At 54.4% G+C, this 22,583-nt stretch overlaps 1 protein-coding gene across 2 annotated transcripts in view; it reads left to right on the top strand.

Moving 5' to 3' along the window:
* Positions 1-304: 304 nt before the first annotated feature.
* Positions 305-22,583, top strand: part of OLFML2A (olfactomedin like 2A) — a 31,566-nt gene continuing 9,287 nt past the window's right edge. For both annotated transcript variants that reach the window (XM_044992856.1, XM_044992857.1), the window contains exons 1-3: positions 305-436; positions 19,393-19,656; positions 21,159-21,266. In XM_044992856.1, coding sequence (XP_044848791.1) covers positions 368-436; positions 19,393-19,656; positions 21,159-21,266 — 441 coding nt within the window. In that variant the 5' untranslated portion in view covers positions 305-367. The remainder of the gene's footprint in view (positions 437-19,392; positions 19,657-21,158; positions 21,267-22,583) is intronic.

A 22,583-nucleotide genomic window follows, 5' to 3' on the forward strand; every position in this document is an offset into this window, starting at 1 on the left:
CAGGGGGCAGAGGGCGCAGGGGCAGAGGACACAGGGGGCACAGGGCGCAGGGGGCGCAGGGGACATGGGTACAAAGGACACAGGGTGCAGAGGACACAGGGGGCAGAGGCTGCCGAGGGCGCCGCGCGCGGGGGCACCGGGCAGGGCCCGGTCCCCGAGCTCTGCGGAGCGGCGGGCGGGGCGGGGCCGGGCCGGGCCCTGGGCCAGGAGCCCTGCGGGGGCGGCGGACCCTGGGCTGTCACTCGTGGCTCCGCCTCCCGCTGCCCCCGGTGGAGCCGCCTGGAAGGGGCCGGGCGGCGCAGAGCCCACGAGGCGGCCGTGAGCGACGGGCTCTGCGGCCGGGCCGGCCCCGCACCTCCCCGCGGCCATGGGGGCGCTCGGCCTGGCCGTGCTGCGCCTCTCGCTGCTCGCCGCCGCCGCGCAGGCCGCCGCCCAGGTAAGCGGGCGCCGCGGGCGGGCGGGCAGGTGCGGCCGGTGCCCCGGGCGGGCGGAGCCGGAGCCGGAGCCGGGAGGTGCCTGGCGGTGGCAAAGCTCCGACGTCCCGCTCGCCGCTGGCGGGGCAGAGCAGCGGGCAGGGCCCCGGCGTGTCCACACGGCGCTCGCTGCGCCCGCGGCCCCGGCGAGGGAGGGACCCACAGGCGTGTCCGGGCTGCAGCGAAGGTGCATTTGGGGATCGGGCCAACCGCGCCTCGCGGGGCCTGGTTCTCCCAGGCGGAGGCGCCCGGGGCTGGCCCGCGGGCCCTGGCAAGTGGGCAGCTGCCTGGTGCGCCTGAGAAGTGGGTCCCGCGAGGGTGGCGCTGCTCCTTGGGGCTAGTGGGTTTGGGGACGGATGCGGTGCGGAATAGCCCTGCCGGGTGGCGTGGGAACGGACAGGCCAGTGCAAACACAGAACAAGAGGGGAAGCCAGGCCAGGAACCCCTGAATAAACACAGGGTGTCTGTGCTGTACAGACAAATGTTCATTATCATTCACACAAAGATGCCAGAAAGGCTCTTCTTGCTGTCCCATCCCAGCGCTGACTTTACTTCTCATCCCTCCGGGCTGGGTATTTTGTGCTTCCCTGCTTAAACCAGATGAGCTGAGACCCTAATGAACAAGCTGTGATGTTATCATGGTCCTCAGGGCCAGCTTCACCCCGCAGACCCCCTTCATGGCTGAGAGCCAGGCCATTTTCACTTTTCAGTTCTCAGTCTATTCGGACTGAGTCACCAAAGTGCAGATTTGGGACCAGTGAATTCCATTGGGATTTATTAGTTGCCTTGCCAAGACAGCTGAGAGCCAAACGAGAGCGGCCGTGGTTTGCTGTCGTGCTGCGGTTTGGGTTAATGGCACCACATACTTTGTAGCCCCAGCGTTCCCACTCTCCCCATTCCCTGCACTGCCCCAGAAAGAGCTGCAGGAAAGCCTGTGCCCTGGCATAAAATGCCCCTATGCGGCCTTCTCCCAAGCAGCAGAATCAGGGCAATTCCACTGCTTTTCATCCCAACTTGGGCACCCACATGAGCATGTTCACATGAAACATGACTTGCTCCTGTGCCCTATCACTGGGAATCAGATTCTGCCGTTGGTAGGATTCGTTCGATGCTCTTTCGTCTGAATGGCATTGCATCAGGCTCGCTTGGCTGTCCCGAGCTGCGCTTTGAGGCATTCTGTATTCGTTCTGTCCTGGGTTTGTGCTGAGACCCACACCAGCCCAGCAGACCTTCTCCCTTTATATCTGCACGGCAGCTCCTGCTGCCCCGGGGCTCAGAGAGCAGCTGTGGTGCTGGAGAGATGTTCAGACACAAGACACTTAAGGGGTGCTCTGGAGTCACTAACCCTCCACTCAGGGAGTGCAGGGTGCAGGTTTCTGGCTGCCCAGTGCAAGAGAGTCCAGAGTAAGCTCAGGACAGGCAGCCAGTTGCGCACACGTGGTCTGTTGGCTCCTAAATGCATGTGGGGAATCCTGAGTGAGGATGTTCCACTCACTTCAAAAAGAACAAAAGCAAATCTTGGCTGTACTTTAGCTTGATGACCTTAATTGTGCTGCAAAGGAAAACTGGTAGGCTCAGCTCCTTGTGGGGAAGGAAAACCTTGATTCACATCTTGGGACCTCTTGTGGCTCACGAGTGGCCACTAGTTCTGGATTTGCAAATATAAGTTCTGGAGCTGTTCAGCTGTCCTTGGAAGTGGGAGCCCCACACAAGGCCTTTCACGGAGAAATACAGTGCATCCATCCCTGATCCCTGCCCTTGGCCTGTAGAACCCCCATCTTCCTCTGAAAAAATAACATTGTGGAGGCTAGTCATTCTGCTTTAGTTTAAGCGAAACCCTGTGACTGTGTGAAGCGCTCACAAGTCCCCTACACAGCAAGCCCAGGCAGTGAGGAATGAGCTTTCTTTGATTGTGAAACAACACCCCCTGCTCACACAAAGTTTTCCCTGGGGAATGGGGGGAAAAATGTTGGAAGCTGCTTAAACAAACTGTGCCTGGAATTGAACTACAAGAAAATAATCCCACTATCAAAACATGCCGGCTGCTGGTTGTGCAGAATTGTGAGGTGAACTCTTTGTTGCAGTGATTTCGCCCTAGCAAACGTTTAATCTTACTGCCACCAGCACAAGCTTGAATGAAAGGAGTGTGAGCAAGTGTTTGAGCATCCTGACATCCACAGAGGACAGACTGTGGAGTTGAATGTTTGGTGTGAGACCAAATTCCAAACAGAGTAAGAATCAGAATAGCGGCTGCTTGTTTTCAAGTGTGTATTTGGCTAATTGGAGATAGGGGCTACTCAGTTTGCACGTGCAAAGATGTAAAAAAGACTGACATGCTGGTCGTTTAATGGGGGACGTTTGTTGGGTTGGAAAGTACCAGGATCCCTTAGTACAGCGGTTCTCAAACTATGGGTCGGGACCCCAAAGTGGGTCACGACCCTGTTTTAATGGGGTCGCCAGGCCTGGTTTAGACTTGCTGGGGCCAGAGCCTGAGCCCCACCGCCCTGGGCTGAAGCCCAAGCTTAGGGCTTCAGCCCTGTGCAGCATGGCTCAGGTTACAGGCCCCCTTGGGCTTCAGCTTTGAGCCCCCCCAGTGGTGGGGTCAGGCTTTGTCCTCCTCTTCCCCAGGGTGGACTCAGGCTTCAGTCCCCACTCCTGGGATCGTGTAGTAATTTTTGTTGTCAGAAGGGGGTCACGGTGCCACGAAGCTTGAGAAGCCCTGCCTTAGTAGTTGGGGTCTGCAGTTGTAAGCTCTGTTATTAGACCCTTGTAATGTCAAAATAGAATGGCCTGCATCCTGAGACACTCCCTCTTGGGGGAGGGGAGAGCCCTGGGGATGGGAAAGGTCTGTGTGCGAATACCAGGCACACTGTTCTCTGGATTTCCCACTGCCTGTCACTCTTCAGGAGCTGCTGTTGTACAGTGACACTGCTCCAATCCACTGCCCAGGACTGGGCTGTAGCAATTACGCCACCAGAAGCTGTGCAAAGCAGCAGAGTCATTACAGGAATGACTGAATGCCGGCTCGGCTGAGGAGAATTACAAAAGCTAAAGGCCCCAGAACAATTAATGTCATCAAGCTAAAGCACAGCTAGTACTGGCATCTGTTCTTTCTGAAGTGACTGGAACATTGCTAACATGGGCTTGCGGGGGTTGTTTAAGGGGGAATAGGGACTTTGGATGAGATTTTCAAAAGAGTCCACCCACACCCTGCTGAAGTGTGCACCTAACTGCCAAAGGTGCCTTTGAAAATCCCATTCTGCTGTTTATTAAGGACTTCAGTTGCTTTTCATATGAAGTTAATTAAGCTGAAAACTGCAGCCATGAGAATATTCTTCTCATGTGATTTTAATAGGAGTCAGTCATTGGCCACCCACATGGGAGATGGGTTAGGATTTAAATATTGTCCTTGCCCAAGAGCCCACAGCATCTCAAGAGAAACAGCCTGGCCCGCTCGTGCAAGGAGCACGTTAGCCTGTGATAGGCTTTGCAGTGGGTTGTATAGCAGTGCACACACTACTTTGCCTGTCTTGCACTCAGGTGTTTCAGCTTGTGCAGTATTTTGCTGGCTAGTCAGCTGGTAACCAGATGTGTCACTTACAGACATTTCACAGAAAGCCAGGATTTAGTCCAGGCTTCGGGAATAAATTTAGTTGTCCAAGCTGCCTCCTGCATACCTCATCCTCTGAGGCATAAGTCAAAAGATGGCAGGTGTATAAACAGAGAAGTTTTCCAGATTCCTCTTTAAGGAATCCAGGCACTCGAAGTTGGCTGTACGTAGCAGATTCTCTTGCTCTGTCACGTTTGGCTTCCTTATGCCCAACACAAAAGAGGGATTCTTCTCCAAGGTAGGCAGATGGAGTGAGTCTGGAGGGTCTTGCCCTCATGGACTGGTGAGAAAAGGCCTGAGCTTTCCAGGTGCTCTGCACCTGAGGACACCATGCAGATTAAGGTGGTGCTGCTGCCGCTTCTGGTGTCATTGAGCCTGCCTCTGTTGCACGTAGTCTCTCTCATAGACCCTGGTGGGCATGACGACATGGTGTTGAATGGTTTGTGCTAAGCCTGCATATGAATGCTGGGTAGGAGGTGGAAGTGGAAGAGGAGAATTACATGGTTTCCACCACATGATGAGAACATCCTTCCAGCAGCCGACAGCTGCACGGGATGGGAGTACAGCCGCTTGTCTTTGTGCTGCAGAAGTGTCGACACAAGTGTTTGTCCCTTTCAGGCAGTCCCCTGCCTGTGGAATAAAAGAAGCTGGGGGAGATTTCATTACTAAGGGTGCCTCTCAAAATAATGGTGTCTCTTAGTTGTTCATGCTGAGGACTGATGCTAAAAGACTGCAGACCCTAAACACCACTTGGCTAAGTCACTAGAGTCCTGCAGTAGAAAGGGGAGAACCCTAACTACAGTGGCGTTCCCCACCTGTAACTTCTCCAGAGTGAGGGGCATCTGGTCTCCTGCTGAAGAAGGCAACGTTGTAGGTATCTGGAACAATGAGAGACACAAAGTAAAGAGGGAGCACTGATTAGTTGGCTCCACTTCCAGCTGCATGACTCTTACACTTACACAGGATGGGAGAATGTACATAGCATGTAACAAAAATCTGCCAGAAAGCCCCCAAATTCTCATGTCTAGAGGACACAGGACACAGCATTGTTCTTACCCAGGCTCTTACCCATGTCTCATGTGATACCACTGTTACTGTGGGAGCATCTCCATTCAGGAATAAGCAAGCCACAAAGATGTATCTCAATGGGGGTGTGGGAATGGGGCGATAGTGAAGTGCAGGGATCAAAAAGGATGAGAATTTCTTCTCACTAAAATTAGTTGGATGCTGTCCTGTCTACAGACCCCTTGCACACCCAGGAGACCTTTCCGACTGCCCATTCTCTGTGGCTGTGCAGTGAGAGGCATTGCAGAAGGGTTTCTCTCAACACTGCTGCATTGTCTGCTGACTTTTCCTCAGCAAATAATACAAGCAGCCAAGTGAGCAATATGCAGGGGACAGCCGAGTTGCTTCTCTTTCTTCACTGTCAATTTGAACAGCTTGACTTTGCAAGTGCTCCACCTTCCCATCAAGGGAACCCAGCCCAGAGCACACTCTCTCCCTCCTTCTGTTTCACTCTGAATCTGAGTACTGGTTTTTTTCTGTTCTTGGGCACAAAAATCCAGCCTGGGATTCCCTTGCCACCAGGGATGACAGCTGGCTAAAAAAACACCTGCACTAGTGCAGGACACCTTAGTCTTTCCCATTAACCGCCCAAGTCATTTGGAGTAAATGGCGTGTGAGAGTATCCTACTCCACATGTCTGTGGCTCCCCAGACTTGCTGTCTGGCTCAGTTCTTTTCAGTCGTATGTGCTGGTTGCATAGGAAATAAGCCGTCTGCGGCTGGCTCCCAGAAGGAATGGTTTGGGCCCAACAGCGGCACTGCTTACTCCGCAGACAGTCGTTGTTGAAAAAAGTTGGGCCAAATTTATCATTTGTGCAGTTGGGTTCGGCTCCCGCTAGCTTCAGCAGAAATGGCATCTGCTTATGTCAGGGCCCTTATGGTTTAATGACCTATCTGCATGTTATCAGGGAGAGGGGGGCCTTTAATACAACCATCTGAACACAGGGGTCGGGTTTATAGTGATATCAGCTGAGCTCAGCCCCTCTGCAAGTGCCTGCTGCAGCCTTCCAGACACCTCTGAGCGGGCGACGTGACCAGGAGGGGGCTGTGCTCAGAGATGGATTCTCGGGTGGGTGCAATGCACTGCAGCTGAGTGACCTTTGTGGAATAAACTTCAGAGAGATGTTTTTTTTAAGGCTTCCTTGTTTATAGGGAGGCCTTGTTGTATAAATAGAACACATGGTTCCGGTTGAAGGAAGCTGTTTAAAAGGCAAAGCCTTGGTTTCTATGTAAAGGAAAGCAGAATGCCCCGGTTCCCTACCCAGACGCCGTTTACACAGCAAAGGTAGAGGGGGCAAAGCGCAGCCAGAGGCAGCCTACGAGGGTCTTTGGCACCGCTTGCAGTCCCCCTTCTCTTTGCCAGAGGTACGGCCAGCAGAAGCTACAGGGCCCAATGTGCCAGACTCCATCTTGATGTGAGCTGAACAGTGTTGTCCATTGCCTGTGCTAAGGTATGGTAGGAAGGGCTGCTGCAAATTTGGTGCAGCCCTTGGGCTCCTGGCAAGTGGCCCTTGTGTGTCTCAGCCGGAGAGAGCCTGGGGGCCCCGATCCAGGGAGTGATTTGCTCAAATACAGGTTTAAAAGCACTAGGGGTGATGGCTGTGGCCAGCTGCACACTACAGACATCTGCTGGCAATGCTCTGTTGGGCAGGGCCATCCCTAGCACGATGGGGCCCTGATCTCAGCTGGGTCCTCTGGTGCTCTTGTAATGCAACTAACAGCTCACTAAACTCATCCCTGGGCAGGGGGGGCAGCAGAAGGCCTGTGCCCCACTTAGGGCCCACTAAAGTGCGATGGCTGGTCCGGCTCTCCGTCCGGGGGCGAATTTCACCCTCGAAGGACAAAGCTGCCAAGGAGCTCTAGTAGCAAACAAGGGCAGCCCAGCCCAGCTGCTGCTCGATTCCTCCACTGAGAGTGGGTGGCTTTAGTACAGGAAGCTGGAGTCATTCCTCCCTGGAGGTGTTAATTGAGACACCACATCCACCCCGACAAGGGGCGGGATCCGATTCAGATGTTCCAGGGGTATTTTTGTTGCACTTCGTTAATTTCAGCTCTGTTCGTCATTGGAAATATGGGCTCTAAGCAGGAAAACCTGGAGCTCCCAGCGTACCCAGTCGGCACTGAATGTGTAGAGCTGGGAGGGAAGCTGGCCTCCGGCTGAATCGCACACGCAAACTGATCCACGTCAGTCAAGCCCCCATGTGAGATGATGGACAACGTTGATTAAAGCAAAAATAAATAACCTCTGAGAGAGTGGAAGGAGCGCTGGCTGTTTGTGCCAGGAAGGACGAAACGGCCCTCTGCGGGATTATGAATCGTCATGGCTGTTTGTATAAACAGGCCCCATTGCCATGGGGAGGGCAGAGGGCCACGCACAAGGAAAATATTGGAACCTTGAGAAGTTGTGTTTGTGTAAAAGAATCCCATTGACCAGCTGCGTTCTCCCGTCTCTCCCCCCTGCCGTTGTCTCCTCCTGCTACACTCCTGGCAAGGGGCTTATTAGAGCTTGTTAAAATGTACAGCTCTCCCCGTTGGTTTCATTCTGTCTAGTGACATGTCCCCCACTCTCCTCTTTTCTGGGGTTTCCAGATGAAAAGGGGGAAGCTTGTTTGAAATGCAAAACACAGGAAACATTTTGCCTCTGTTTAATGAATGAAAGCTCCTGGCACTGCAGATTGTTTACTAGAGATTGTGGGAATCTTGCAGACGTTTTCTGTGCTGCACTGGAAGCCCAACCACGCAGGGGAAAGTAATCCCGGGGTTACAATTTCTTGGCCATGGTGATCTCAGTGATAGTGTAAACATGGTGAGATTGGCATGGAAATAGGGAAGGGCTTTACATGTGAGTCATCGCAATAAGGCCTCTACCTACTTAGGATCTGAGCCCTGCTCTGGCTGTTCTAATGAGTCCTGCCTGGAGATAGGCTGAAATAGTTCCAGTGAGTCTGAGGTTTGTATATTGTTCATGGATCTGCCTCTGTCAGCACCACATCACCTGCTACGAGTGGGCCCAGAAATCTGGAGAACTTCCAAACACCTATCTCCTGCCCGTGTGGTCTGCAGATGTTCACAAGGGAGAGAGGGTCTGATGGAAGGAAGGGGGGTCTTGGGGTTAAGGGCCTATACTGGGACTTGAGACCCCAGGTCGGTTCCCAGATCTGACACAGACTCCCTGTGAGACCCTGGGCAAGTCATTTAATTGCTCTGTGCCTCAGTTTCCCATCAGTAGCACGGGGATAATAATGCACCTTTTCCCCCCACCCTTTGTAGACTGTAAGCTCTTCAGAGCAGGGCCCTGGTGTGTGTACAGAGCCATACACAATGGCACCTGAGCTTGGCTGAGGCCTCTCGGTGATAATCAGTGTCTTGGAACGGGCTCTTACTACCTTATATTCATCCCTTAAAATTCCTGTCCCCCGGGTGAGCTCAGTTCTTATTACCAGTGTGATCCACCCTCCCTTTGCTCGACACCGGTGAGAGCAGCAGGATGTACTGGCTTTCGCTGTTTTCTCAGCCAGGCATTAGAGGAGAATAACTCCCGCTGGGTGAGTTGTGGTTTTGCTCCCCTAAGGAGCCATACCCTCGTGGTTACAGCTCCCTGGTCAAAGAGCCAGCACTGCCGTCTGGGCTATGTAAGATTCAGGTCAGGCGGCTTTCTGAGCAAAGCCCCCTAACAAAGCTCTCGTTTGGTCACCGATGCTCTCCCTGACCCAGTGTGAGTCTTCCTGTAAATGTTCTCTCCGGTATTAAGGGCTCGTGGCACTGGTGGAAGCTGGATACACAATGTCTGTAGGTTTTAGTCACTTGTAATGAGGGACAATGGAGCCGCCTTCATGGTGACCCTGTTGTTGCAGTGTCGTCCCCAGCACTATGTCCTGGCTTTACTGCCTCAGCAGTTTAAATCAGCAAGCAAACAGAGTGCTTGGAGTCACACCCTACAGCAGTTTCACATAATGGGAGATTAGAGGGAAGCAGCCCCTTGTCGCTGTCTGGCGGATGTGATGCCCCCAGGGCTTGTGTGTGAAACGGCGGCAAACCACGCTGAGCTGTCCCCCGGAAATAGAACAATGGCTGGGGCAGGCAACCTGCTCCAGCCCCGATCCCGGTGTCTCATGTGGGCATAGCTGACTGAAGACGCTGATGAGAAGGTGCTGGCAGGTGTCATTGCTCAGCACCCAGGCACTCTGTTATCCAGCCATTGTTTGCCCTTGGGTGCTGCCCAGTGAGGGAGACATCACTTCAGTCACCTTATGACACCCGGTGCCCAGTGACAAGAGGAGAACAAGCCGCACATGGACGCTGGGCACAATGTACATTCATTTCAAGGGCAGCAGTGGAACACTGCGGCTTTGCTCCGCTGCCCGTAGGGGCATGCACCAGCCATCATCCCACTGCCACAGCACTGCTGTTGGGGTGCTCAGCCGAGCGGGGGTGCAGGACTGGGCGCTCAGTGCACTAGCCAAACAAGGGTGGGTTGGCTCTTTTAATTCAGTAGAAGAGGTAACTGGATGGCTGTCAATGGCAGGGAGCAGAGGAGAGGGGGCCAGAAAGCCCTGGCCAGCTACCAAAGAAGGAGGAGTATGGCTAGATTTGTCATCAGATTAACTCCGTTGGCTTCTGTGCAGTTACTCTGGGGATGGATTGGGCCCAGCGGGTAGCTGTATTGGTCACCATGTGCGTGTTTATAAAGTTGTTATATTTTACATACAAAAAACGATGTTAAAAGGTTTCAAACTCAAACAGCCTCAGATCCTCGTCCCAGTCCCAGTCTCCCTCGCTGCCACCCATAGCTCCTTATCTCTGTCTCCCAGCCCAAGGTCCCCTCCCCTCCTCATCCCAGGGGATTTACCCGTTTACAGCATTGGTGAGACCAGTCCTGGAATATTGTGTCCACTTCTCATGTCCACGTTTTAAAAAGAGTATTACTCAGGGGCGGCTCTAGGTATTTTGCTGCCCCAAGCACGGCAGGCAGGCTGCCTTCGGCGGCTTGACTGTGGGAGGTCCCCGGTCCCACGAATTCGGCGGCAGCCTGCAGGAGGTCCGCCGAAGCCACGGGACCAGCGGACCCTCCACAGGCATGCCACCGAAGGCAGCCTGCCTGCCGCCCTCGCGGCGACCGGCAGAGCGCCTCCCGCAGCTTGGCGTGCTGGTGCCTGGAGCCACCCCTGGTATGACTCCCCCAGCCTGGGCACCATCCCTGCCTTCCCAGGTCTCAGACTCTTCTGCATGATCCGCCCCTTGTCTGCTCTTCGGTGCACTGCTTTGGCTTCAGTCTCTTTGTAAGATTTTCAAGCAGATGCATTTCTGCCTTTCCACGCTTGGCTCCCATCTCACTGGTGAGTGCCCTGCAGTGCAGCCCAGTGCACTAGACACTGTCAATCTGAAAGGCCCCGGCTGCTGGGTCTGTGCAGACAAGCTCAGCTCAGCCCCTTTCCATGAAGCCCTGGCTTTAAATAATGTTAGCACATGCACAGCTGCATCAGCCTCCCTGCAGAGCACACACATCCACACTCCAACACACTGCCAGCTACACACAGTTCTGCACACACTGCCAGCTACACACAAAAGTACTTGCTGATTGAGGCCTGCACAGACACACACAGGGCCTCACTCAAACACCAGCATTAACCTACACACACACACACTACATATGCCATCAATTGTCCACCTGATCTTTTGTAAAAATAAAATACATTTTAAAAGCTGAGGAATATTTACCCTCCTCCCTGAAACACTCTGACGTCGTTCTTAAAGATCCTCCGCAGGAACATTCAGTGGCATGGCAAGGGCATGAAAATCCCAACAGCTGCTAGGAGACTGGCCTGCTCCTGGGCAGGGCGGGTTTGGGATCGGCGTGCCACCGACTGAGATAAAAGGTCGGTGCATTTCCTTTCTGCTGAGCAGTGCTGTTCAGAAGGGCCGTTGCTATGGCACCACTTCAGCAAGCTTTGTCCAGCGGATGAGGATCAGAGTGGGTGACAAATGGTTCCAACTGGGCTCCATGCAGATTCCAGCTGTTTACTGAGGGGTTTATCTCTCTTCTGAGGACAAGACTTTAAGTTAGTTTGCGAGACTTGGCAGGAAGTGGCTCCGCACTTACTATGCTGCACTGCTTAATCTCTCTGCTAGAAAGGGTCATGGACTCAGGGGCCAGCTGTGACATTTGGATCCAAACCCAAATTCCCCGGAAGTTCAGGTCCATCTCTGCTCAGCACTGATAATGCTGATGCTTGTTGTAGATCTGCTGCTCTGGGCGGCCACAGCTCCTCAGATCCAGAGCAAGTTCACATGCTGGCACCCAGTTAGAAGCTGGCACCTCTCTCTCCTGTCTGCTGCAGCTCAGCATGCTCCTGCTGGTGCCACCTGTACTCCACATGTGGGCTGTGCTGGGGACAGCTAGCGCTCCATGCCGGGGCACTCGGATGCTTTGGCCAAGGAGGGGACATGCGTACGAGTCTTGCTCACCCCTGGCGGGAGCAGGAGCAGAACTTAGAGCCTATCAGCTGAGAGAGATTCTCCACTAAGGTTAACCAAGCCAGAGATGTCCCCAATACGGTGCCCGCGGGTGCAGTGGCGCCCGCTGGGGCATCTATGTGCACCCGTGTACTGGCCGGCAGACAAGCATCTGCCGAAATGCCACCAAAAAGCAGCATCACCAAGAGGTGCCACCGCCAAAACGCTGCTGATTTTCGGCGGCATTTTGGCGGCGACACCTCTTGATGACACTATTTCGGCGGCGATGCCTCTTGATGACGTCGCTTTTCGGTGGCATTTCGGCGGATGCTTATCCGCCTGCCACGGTCCTCGGTGGCTCGTCGTCTGGCGCCCACCACCCGGAAATGGTTGGGGACCACTGCTCTAGGATGAGCCAGAGTGAGCCAGGACAGAGTCCTCACAGTCAGAGAAATGTCCGTCTGGAAGGGGCCTTGAGAAGTCATCTAGTCCAGCCACCTGTGCTGAGGCAGGACCAAGTAAACCTAGTCCATCCCTGACAGGTGTTTGTCCAGACTGGTCTTAAAAACCTCCAGTGACAGGGATTCCACAACCTCCCTTGGAAGCTGTGCCAGAGCTGAACTCCCCCTAGAGTTAGAGAGTTTTTCCTAATATCACCTAATCTCCCTTGCTGCAGATTAAGCCCATTGCTTTTTGTTCTAACTTCAGTGCACATGGAGAACAACTGATCACTGTCCTCTTTATTGCAGCCCTTAACATATTTGAAGACTGTTTTCAGGTCCCCTTTCAGGTTTTTTTTTCTCAAGACTAAACATGTCCAGTTTTTTAACCTTTCCTCATGGGTCAGGTTTTCTCATCCTTTGATCATTTTTGTTGCTCTCCTCTGGACTATCTCCAGTTTGTCCACATCTTTCTTAAAGTGCAGTACCCAGGCTTGGACACGGTGCCCCAGCTGAGACCTCACCAGTGCCAAGCAGAGCAGGACAGTTACCGCCCGAGTCTCACATACCACATTCCTGTTAATGCACCCTAGAATGATGTTCGCCTTTTTCACAACCACATCACATTGCTGACTCGTATTCAGTTTGGGATCCACTCTAAGCCCCAGACTCTTTCCGCAGTACTGCCGCCTAGCCAGTTATTCCCCATCTTGTACATTTGACTTTCCTTCCAAAGCGAAGTGCTTTTATACTTTTCTTTATTGAATTTCATCTTGCACTTGACAGGCTGCTTCATGTAAAAGATGAAGGCAAAGGGGGGGAGAGGGATAGCTCAGTGGTTTGAGCATTGGCCTGCTAAACCCAGGGTTGTGAGTTCAATCCTTGAGGGGGCCACTTAGGGAACTGGGATAAAAATCTGTCTGGGGATTGGTCCTGCTTTGAGCAGGGGGTTGGACTAGATGACCTCCTGAGGTCCCTTCCAACCCGGATATTCTATGAAGGGCTCTATCTAGCCCCACTGCAAGCTGCCATAATACCACTGAGATCCATGGCTGAATCTGGCCCAATGAGAATGACCTCTCAGGCAAAGGACATGGTATGGAGACATCTGTCCCAGAGGAAGCGCAGCTGGCTGCAGCCTTGGAACTCTGTCCTGGGTTTGTTGTTCCCAGCCAGGAAATGCTGAGCCCAAGCCCAAGCCCAGCTCTGACACTGGCCTTGCTCAGGAGCTGGGAGGACAGAGATGAGCAAAATATTCACCTCCTTTGTTGGTGAACTGATAGGAAAATTCTCCTAATGGTTTGGGGACTTGCACCCCCCCCTCCCCCAGTGGCTTGGGGGCAGTGTTTGAAGTTTGAGCTTGGATGTTGGACTTGGTGCAGCTAACCAGTGCAGCTCGATTGTCAGTGGTCTAATGTCACAGTCAAATCTGCAGCTCAGAATTTGAGTGGAATTCAGCGCTGGGTCGGGGGACAGATCACAGCTGGGACGAGGCCTAGGCACTTTGGGATGTAGTGGGACGTAGGTGGTACCTAGACCTTGTGCTGGCTCTGGGCAGCTTTCGTGAATATCCGAGCAGTTGACCTTAGCCTCAGCCTTTGTGCCGCGGTGCCTGACAGCCCCTCTGTTTGTGGGAAGCAAATACAAAAGGGTCACGAATGCCGTCCAGTCGGAGCTGGGCTTTGCTTATGAGTTATTTGCCTGAGGCTTTTTCCCACTGTCCCCCCATTCCACATGATTCTTCACCGAAAGTGCGGGATAGACCTACGGGTTACTAAGTCTGGAGTGGCTTAGACAGGGTCACTCTGAATGACCCTGTTGGTGACTTGCTTGTCCCACACTGGTATTTCTGCCTTCCTTGTGGTCTCTTGGCACTTCTCTGGGTATTCCCATACGGCAGCTCAGTCACTGCTGTTTCTGCTGCCCACCAGGCAGTTCCAGTATCTGGACAGGCCTGGGTTTTCCCATGACTCTGGATAGAAGATGTGCACATCTGTTTCCAATCCCCTGGCAGTGCTACTCCACTGAAGCACATCAGCAGTGAAGCTCGCTGCATGGAATAATGTCAGCATCATAGCTCAGCACTCCCGGAGACTTGCACCTTTTAGGTCTGGCCTGTTAGCTTCAGTGGGGTGGGGAAGTGTCAGGAAATGCAGCACTGTTTAAAGGCCATGTGAGGCCTGGTTCCTGGGAAATGCAGGTCACTTGGGGATTAGGAGGTGGGAGTTCCAGTGAGCTCTTCAAAGGTCAGTAAGGAAACCTACCAATTACTGAGCCTCGCTTCTTTATTATCTGAAAGGGATGGACCTCACTCCGGCTGCTCCATGATTTTGTTGATTTCAGCATGAGTCAAGCAGCTTGTTACATACATAACTCATGAAAAATGTCAAGTTTTATGTAGCACGAGGTGTGGTTAGTGGCTTGGGGAAACCTAACAAGGATATGAGGAAAACACTCTCTGGCTGTGCGTGGACGGTTTGCAAGAAGAGCAGTTGTAATGGACCCAGATCCCTTATTCAGAGGAGCGGCCCTTGTGCTGCATTCCCACAGCAGCTTCAAAACTGACAAGGAAAGGAATTCTAATCCCCCCCCCCACACACACACAAAACACACACACACCCCTTGGGGAAATTGTCTGTCACACACCCTTTTGTAACTAGGCCATAATTGCAATAAAGAAAAATAATGAAGGTTGAGGGCATGGAAACTTTTATACCCCCTTAACTCCTCTCCCCTCAAACCTATGGCCAGATCCTCTGTTGCCACAGTGGGCCCAGCTCCATCGACTTCCAAAGAGCTGCACCAATTTACCCCAGCTGAGAACCTGTCTACGGCTGGGGAGATCCTCCTCCAGGCCATGAGAACACAATGTGAAGAGGCTGGTCTCTGTCCTTGGCTGGGATTTACTCATTCACAGTTGTGAAAATTACCTTGGTGCCAACCCAGAGCTGTGTGTGAATTGAGATGATATTGAGGAACGCAGAAAGATTCCAACTCCCTCCTGCCCCTGCGCTGGTCCGCGACTTTTCTCTAGCAGCCTTTGCTCTGGTATCTCTTGCCACTGAACAGTATTCTCTATAAATAGCTGTCTGCAGGGCAGCCTTGTGCCACAGGAATGAACGCAATGTGCAGCAGCAGCCTCCATACCCTCTTCTGCTCCCAGTGGCTTCTGTGCAATACCCTGTGAAGGAACCCACTCTTCCTCAGGCATCAGCAGACACTGTAGGCCTGGGACAGCCCTTAAGCTTTCAGTCTGCCTCGCCTAAACTAGGAAGCCAGTTCTGCTGACCAGGCCTGGGACCCTGGCATCTCCTGAGACTAGCAAGTCCTTTCAAAGGTGCAGTGCCCTTTGCTGGGCCTGGCCTGCTGCTTAGCTGGCTTTGAGAGTTACACAGCAGTCTGAAAACGGGCCTTTAGCAATCATGCCTACTCCCTGCAGTGCTGGAGCCTGAAATGCCACTGCCCTGCAGCGGGGTTCCCACTGAAAAATGAGCCCCTGTATGAATGGGTAGGGACTAGTGCAGCTCCATTGATTTCAATATGCCAGGTCTGACTTTTCTCCAGTGCAAAAGCGCTCAGCTCCCAGCAACTCCCATTGTTCTCCCTTTGGAGGTGGAGGCATTCTCCAGGACCCCTCGTGGGATCGACTGGGTGCTGAGCTCTTTTGAAAATATGGCTAGTAGTTTTTGTTCCTGCTGGCCCTACAGGCCTAGCCGTGGAAAAGGCACTTGGATTCTGTTGTGCCTCGGGTATGCCAGCTCCCTGCTGCCTCCTGAGCCCTTACGGCTGGGCCCACGGTGTTCAGCAGAGGGGTTAGGTCAGTCGAGGCTCCACCACTCGGGCTGAGCCGGCAGCTGGGAATACCTGTCTGAAGCTGAGAGGCCACTGATGGGGGATAAATGTGGGGCACTGACATGCCATTTTTTCTGGATCACTGGCTTGAGCAGAACCAGACTTTAAACATGGTCCTGTTGCACTGAATGCTTTAAAGCTAAACCGCCTCTGCCAGTGTCACACCTCATCAGCTAGCCAGTGAGAGCAGCAGCTTGTTCCACCTCCTACAGATCATTTGAGTAGCTTTTCCAGGCCAGTAATTGGAAGAAGCTTGAATGTGGCTGAGTAGGCCCCAAGCCCTGTGTGATTGGTGTGCGCGCACACATCACTCCCAATTACTGGCACCAGCTCAGGTTTTCAGCCCGGGAGGCAAGACTGGAACCAAGGAAGGGGAGAGGGATCTGACAGAAAACAGAGGTCTGTGGACCCCGCATGCTCCTCAGAGAGGTGCCACATTGGAAGCCTTTGGAGTCTCCATTCCCATGCAAGTGGCAAGGGGGTGAGGAATGTGGAGGACACACAGTTTAGTGCTAATAATTAACAGGTGGCGAATACTGAATGTCCATTTCCTAAAGCAAATTACAGACAGGGAACTGGGAGTAATGAGTGTCAGAGCTGGATCTCTCCAAAGGCAGTAATATCCCCTAATGTCTCTAAAACACCTGCTAACCCTCAAACCTCCCGAGTGCTTTACAAATCATATAGAATGGCAGAGATGCATACTGGAATCATTTTGCCCAACACTGAAATGCAGCCACCTCTGGGTTGAAACATAGCAGCTGTTCAGCGGCGCACAGCCCTACACTATAGGTTAGGACAGGAAGTGGTGATGAATATTGTTTCCAATTGAAATAGCGGGGGAAATCAGAGAGAATCTGGCCAAAAAGTCTCTGAGATCTTCACTGAACAGAATCAGTCAGGACCTTGGCTGGAAGCAGTATGATCTTCGACTTCCTGCCTTAAACGGTAGCATGAAGCTGTTCGCTCTCAGACAGGAGCTGATTTCTATCCCAGTGGTGGTTGCATTTTAGTGGCAAATAAAGTTTCCTGTGTATAGTTGGTATTGGTTTAAATTTGTCAAGGCTTTGGAATCATTCCATATGAAAAGTGCTACAGAAATGGAAGTTCAGTATCCTTGTATCTGGCAATGCAGGCGCTTTCTGCACATGCTGCCCAGTTAGCTAACTCTTAGAGTAGGCTAGAAAAAGCTTCACAGAAGTAGGTCAAATAAACGCTAACCACAAATTGCACACACAGCTGCAAGGGGTGGTGCTGTGTGGTTTTAACTGCTGAGACCCGTGGAGCTGGGACGCTGGGGCAGGTGGATTTCCCTGTCCGGGTCAGAGATGATGTGCCATGTTGTCAGCCAGGCTAAGCAGAGAGAGGGCCACATCTTGTGAGATCCAGGGCATCAGAGGAGATTAAAGGTCCTTGCTTTAGATCACGGTGTGTGGGAATCGTCTCTGTGACAGCCGCACACGTGCCCAGGATTACGCTGCGAGAAGCAACATCTGCTGGCCTGGGAACAAGAGGGGAACATCCTTGCCACAGCTAGTGAAGCAGAGTTGGCCAAAGCAAGGCCTTCAGAGCCCTACGTGCAGCCAAGGGCCACCCACCGGCTGTGGCTGTAGGATAAGGACGAGCTGTCAAAGGCAGGAGTTCCCGCAATGCAGCGCGGCTCAGCCGTGGCTGAGACACAGGCAGGCTCTGGGGAGAGGGCACTGGCCTCTGATTCAGAAGGGGACGTACGTTTATATACCAATAGGTACAGCACTGGGAGGAGCTCGGGGTGCCAGTCTGAGCCCCCCATTCCCGCTGGCCTGGTGCACAGGGGGCATTTCACACACAGGGCTCCTTCCTGGGAGATGACGAGACCTTCGTGCCCTAGAGCACAAACGTTTTTTCCCTTTCTCCAGAACAGCAGCTCGAGCCCCCAAAATGTACCAGATGTGCCGTGCCCAGCACCCGGCGGATGGGCAGCCAGGGACCAGAATGAACTGGCTTTTTGGAGACCCATAGAGAGTGGTTGGAAAAGAAACCCATTCAGACCGGCTCTTCTGGCCGGATGAGCCTCTCGGTGGCTTTTCTGAGAAGCATAAATGAGCTGCTTCCGCTGCGTGTGGGTTACTTCATGAGCCATTGGTTTAGGATTGCTGGACAGCAGCCCGAGTGCTTTTGCAGGGGATGCTTTATAAACACAAGGAATTGCTGCTGTCCTTAGTCCCTCATAAATAAAAACAAGCTGCTGCCAATGGCGGCCGGGAGCTGAGGGGCACCGGTGACCTGTGCTGGGCAGGAGGGCAGATTAGACGATCAGCTGGGGTCCCTTCTGGCCTTACACTCCCATCTCCTCTTCCTGCTTTCTGAACTCGCCCAGCAGTCCTCCCAGGCACTGCTTTGGGGCCTTTGAAACACCCCCAGCAGAGGAGATGGGGGAGGGGAATTAACCATTGACTCCTTGCTCAGAGCCTCCCAGCGGCTTATTTGCCAGTCTCCTAGGCTGGAGCCTCCAGGCAGGGACTTGGTATTTGTGTCTTGCGCAGAGCTGAGCAGCAATAGTGAATAATGCTCCTTAGCTCTGAGCAGCTGCCTAGGGACAAGTCCTCTCCGCCCTGCACAAGGCGGCTGTCGCTGGCTGACCAGGCGCCGGCCACCTCCCTAGGTCCTGCTCCTGAACATTCAGGGCCAAGGCTGGGGGTTCTGATGGAGCCTAAGGGACTTAGGTGCCCAGATTGGGAGTTAGGCCATTTTGAAAATCCCTGTTCCTCACGCCCAGCAGGTGCCCTGATATCACTCAGAGGAGGAGGGCCCCACTCCCAGCCAGCCAGCCACCCTGGCATCTGTTGGAGGAGGAGAAAGGCCCTGGAGGGTGTCAGAAGGGGAAGGAGAGGTGCAAGCTCCCTTGTGCTCCTCTGCCCCCCCAACCCATCAGCGTTTAACAAATACAAGGAAATGGGCTGAGCTGAGCAGGCGAGAGTAACGAACCGGCTCCCTGCACCCCGGGAACGGGCTGCGACAGAATGGGCATTCCAGTGAAACCCACCTCCCAGAGAAGCCAGCTGGGGAAGGAGATTCTCTACCCCGGGGTAACACGGGCCCCGGAATGGACCAGGGGTGGCTAGCCCGTTAGCTCAGGCTGTAGATCTCGTACTTGGGCTCTAGAGGAGCCAGGGTCCGTCCTTGGCGATGGCCAAGGGGTTGGTTATGGCAACTCTTCTAGTAGGGGCTTTGGCCCTTCATTCATGCTTGTAGGTGGGGTCTTTAGGACTCCACGTTGGTGCACCAGAGAGCAGAGACTTTCCTGGGGGAGCCCCAGCCCGGGGACACGAGGGATATGCAGGGCACCTGGCTGCGGGGTGGCTCTGGTGGAAGGTGAACCCCAAAGGTGTTGGGACACCGGCAGGAATTCCTTCCTGACCCCTCCCGCAGTGTCCCCCATGCACCCCAGCGCCTAAGGTGTGACCCAGGACAGGCCAAGTCCCACCTGTCCTTACACGCCGCCTCGTGCCCTTGCCCAGGTGTTTGGCGACATGGACCAAGTGCGGATGACGTCCGAGGGCTCCGACTGCCGCTGCAAGTGCATCCTGCGGCCTCTCAGCAAGGATGCCTGCAGCCGCATCAAGGATGGCAGCATGCGGGTGGAGGATTTCTACACGGTGGAGACAGTGAGCTCGGGGGCCGACTGCAAGTGCTCCTGCACGGCCCCGCCCTCCTCGCTCAACCCCTGCGAGAACGAGTGGAAGATGGAGAAGCTGAAGAAGCAGGCGCCGGAGCTCTTCAAGGTACCTGGGCTCAGGCAGGTCTTGCACACCAGCCTCAGCCTCTGCCTCCGCCCCACGGCTCGCTCCCACACGCTGACCTGGTCCCTGAACGCTACGGTCGGCCCTGGGTGCATGGACGCATGAGCTGCAACCCCCTCCCTTGCCCCATGCGTGTTTAACCCTTCGTACCCCAGCACCAGAGGCTGGTTCCAGCGCTCCTGCTCTAGAGGCTCATGCAGTGCCATGGTGAGAAAAGGCCATTACTTAGGAGGGCAGAAACCTGGGGGCTGGAAAGAAAAGAGACTGACTCCCGGTCCCAGCCAGAGCCATCATGGGCTGATCGCATCCGCAGACGGCACAAAGGGCCCTTCATGGCCCAGCCCCGCTGGGGCACGTCAGGCGGGAAGGGCTGGGCCATGTGGCATCAGTGAGGTCTGGGGTGAGGGAGGGAGAGCCGACAGCTGGCCGTGACTCCACGGTGCAGGAATCCCTGCTGCCCAGAGACCAGACAGCAGGTTCTCCCAGCAGCGCTGACTCCCTGACAAGAGCAGATCTGTGCTGGGGCCTGCAGGCTTCCCGGGAGGCTGCGGCTCTGTTGGCCTTTGTGCGTGAGAGACGGCGCAGGGTCGAGAGCTTCTGGTGGCTAAATGTCACCAGCTAACAATAGGCAGTGTGTGCCCTGCTCACTCCCTCCACGCAGCTGTGCAGGCTGCCAGCTCGGCCCGCCGGGCTCCACGTCGAAGGGGTGGTGGCCAGGGAGGAGCATGGGCTGCCCCGCGCCCCATGGGCAAGGTCTGACAGACCAAGGCCAAAGAGGGTCCAGGCCGTAGGGTCACTCGGTGAGGGTCTGAGTCACCTCGGGCAGTTTCCAGGCCTGGGCTCATCCCCACCCAAGGATACATTTCACCTTTCATGCTTCCAGCTCCTAGGCAACTGCACTGCAAGGCACACGACTGATCCCAGCTCCCAGCTGGCCGAAGTACTATAGACTCATCGGAGTTAGTGCCTGTGGTGTCCCCTCCCTCTATCATTCCTCAGCCCACGTTTCCCCTTCCTTAAGTCTGCCTCGGTCCGTAACACTCGGGGGTGGGGCCCTTTCCCTGGAGAGTGTGTATGTGGGCAGCGTGGGGGCACAGGGAGAGACAGAAAAGTGGCATGAAATTAAAATCAGGGTTGGGATTATTGGTAGTGAGAAATCCCAGAGGATATGGTAGCTGGGCATCATTCTCTCTCTGTGGGTTCCTGCACCAGGTTCGCATCCTACACTGCATCTCAGCCCCACAACGCTGCTGCCTACCTATTTTGCATCTATGGCATCGTGTGCTGGGACCGTAGCAGTCCCGTGGTGCTCCCAACACTGAGTCCTGTTGCATTATATCATTCGGGTTGCTCTGCCCACTTGTGTGATTTTGATCTGCAGGAAGCCACGTTGAATTTTCCTTCCTTCTGGGGTCCCTGTTTACTGCAGCCCCCACTGTCACCTGCTGCTCTTGGAATTCAGCTTCAAGGTTTTTCCTTCACAGCTGCAGTCCATGGTTGACCTGCTGGAGGGAACGCTGTACAGCATGGATTTGATGAAGGTCCATTCATACATCAACAAAGTAGTCTCCCAGATGAATACTCTAGAGGAGGTAAGAGCAGACCCCGCACACTGCAGTTTCAGAGCCATCCCAAAGCAGTGCAGCCAGATGAGCAAACACAAAAGCCAGCACCTGCTACTGCTGCCCAGCCACCACTCTGCCATGGGATGCAGAGACTGCTAGCAGGAAACGAGTGCTGATAACGTCCTTCCTCCGTGTCCTCTGGCTGGGGATGGAAACCTCCACTGAGGCCATTAGAACCACTGGAAGAGTTAACCCTCTCCTGGCCTCTCCTCACCGTTGCCAGGGCAGATGTGAGACAGCCAAGTTTCACTGTTTCATTGAGCTGCTGGCTACAGGCGCCTCACACTTCAGTTGTGCAGGCATCCGGGCTTTGGCCAGGGGGTGGGCTGAGAGGATCGTATTGACAGTCTGCACATGGGGATGAATCTGATCCTGCAAGACTGGCCCCTGCCCAGCACGGGTGTGTTGGCCCGTGCAGTGACTGTGAGAGCGTATCCTTTCCCAGGGCAGCTAAGGAGTTCATGGGAGTCGGCCCTTGCTCACCCGCCAGACTGAGCGAGGGCAGCTCACCGCCCAGCGCTGGTTCTGGTGGCTTGTGCGTCAGCTGCTCTAAGCTCCCCGCACCTGGGCAGTGATGGGCCTTGCTGCGCTGTGACAGCCGGGCTGTGAGCGCTCCCAGTGGCTGAGGGCCGGCAGGCAGGGCTGGGGCAGCGGAGGTTGTAACCTGCCGTTGTGGCTCTGTCACCTGGAGAATCGGGGACCCTGGCTGTGCTGCCCCTCAGGCCAGTTCCTTACCTCCCCCCACTACCATGGCCCATGGCGGGGAGGGAGACGGGCACTGCACCAACACAGGGGGAAATGTGGGTCCTGCCCTAGAGCTCACAGTGAAACTGACGCAAACACAGCCAAGGGCAGGGGAAGGGATAGGCACCAGGGTAACGACCCGGGTGGGGGTTGTGCTCTGCCTGGTCAATTACACAGACTGGGGGCTATTATGGGTGTCGGGTGGGAGTGACTATGAGCAGGGAGTAAGAGAAAGGAATCGCCTACCTAGAGATCCTTCAGCTGCCTGCAGAAGTGATGCTTCCCAGTCACCGCCAGGCATCGCCTGAGCAGGTTAGCAGCGCTGGCTCCCTCTCCCAGCTGAGAGGCTGTTTACATTGGGCCCTGGGCGCTGGGACTTGAGCAGGACAGTACTTCCCTGTCCAGCCTGTTCCCAGCCCCCTCCCAGAGCTGGGAATAGAACCCAGGAGTCCTAGTTCCCAGCCCCACCTGCCCCAGCCAGTAGACAGTGTTGTCATCCCCTGGAAGTGGGATAGGTTTCCTCCTTCCTTCATGCCCTTG

Source organism: Mauremys mutica, chromosome 18 (genome assembly GCF_020497125.1).
Source record: "Mauremys mutica isolate MM-2020 ecotype Southern chromosome 18, ASM2049712v1, whole genome shotgun sequence".
In the NCBI taxonomy this organism is placed as follows: domain Eukaryota; kingdom Metazoa; phylum Chordata; order Testudines; family Geoemydidae; genus Mauremys; species Mauremys mutica.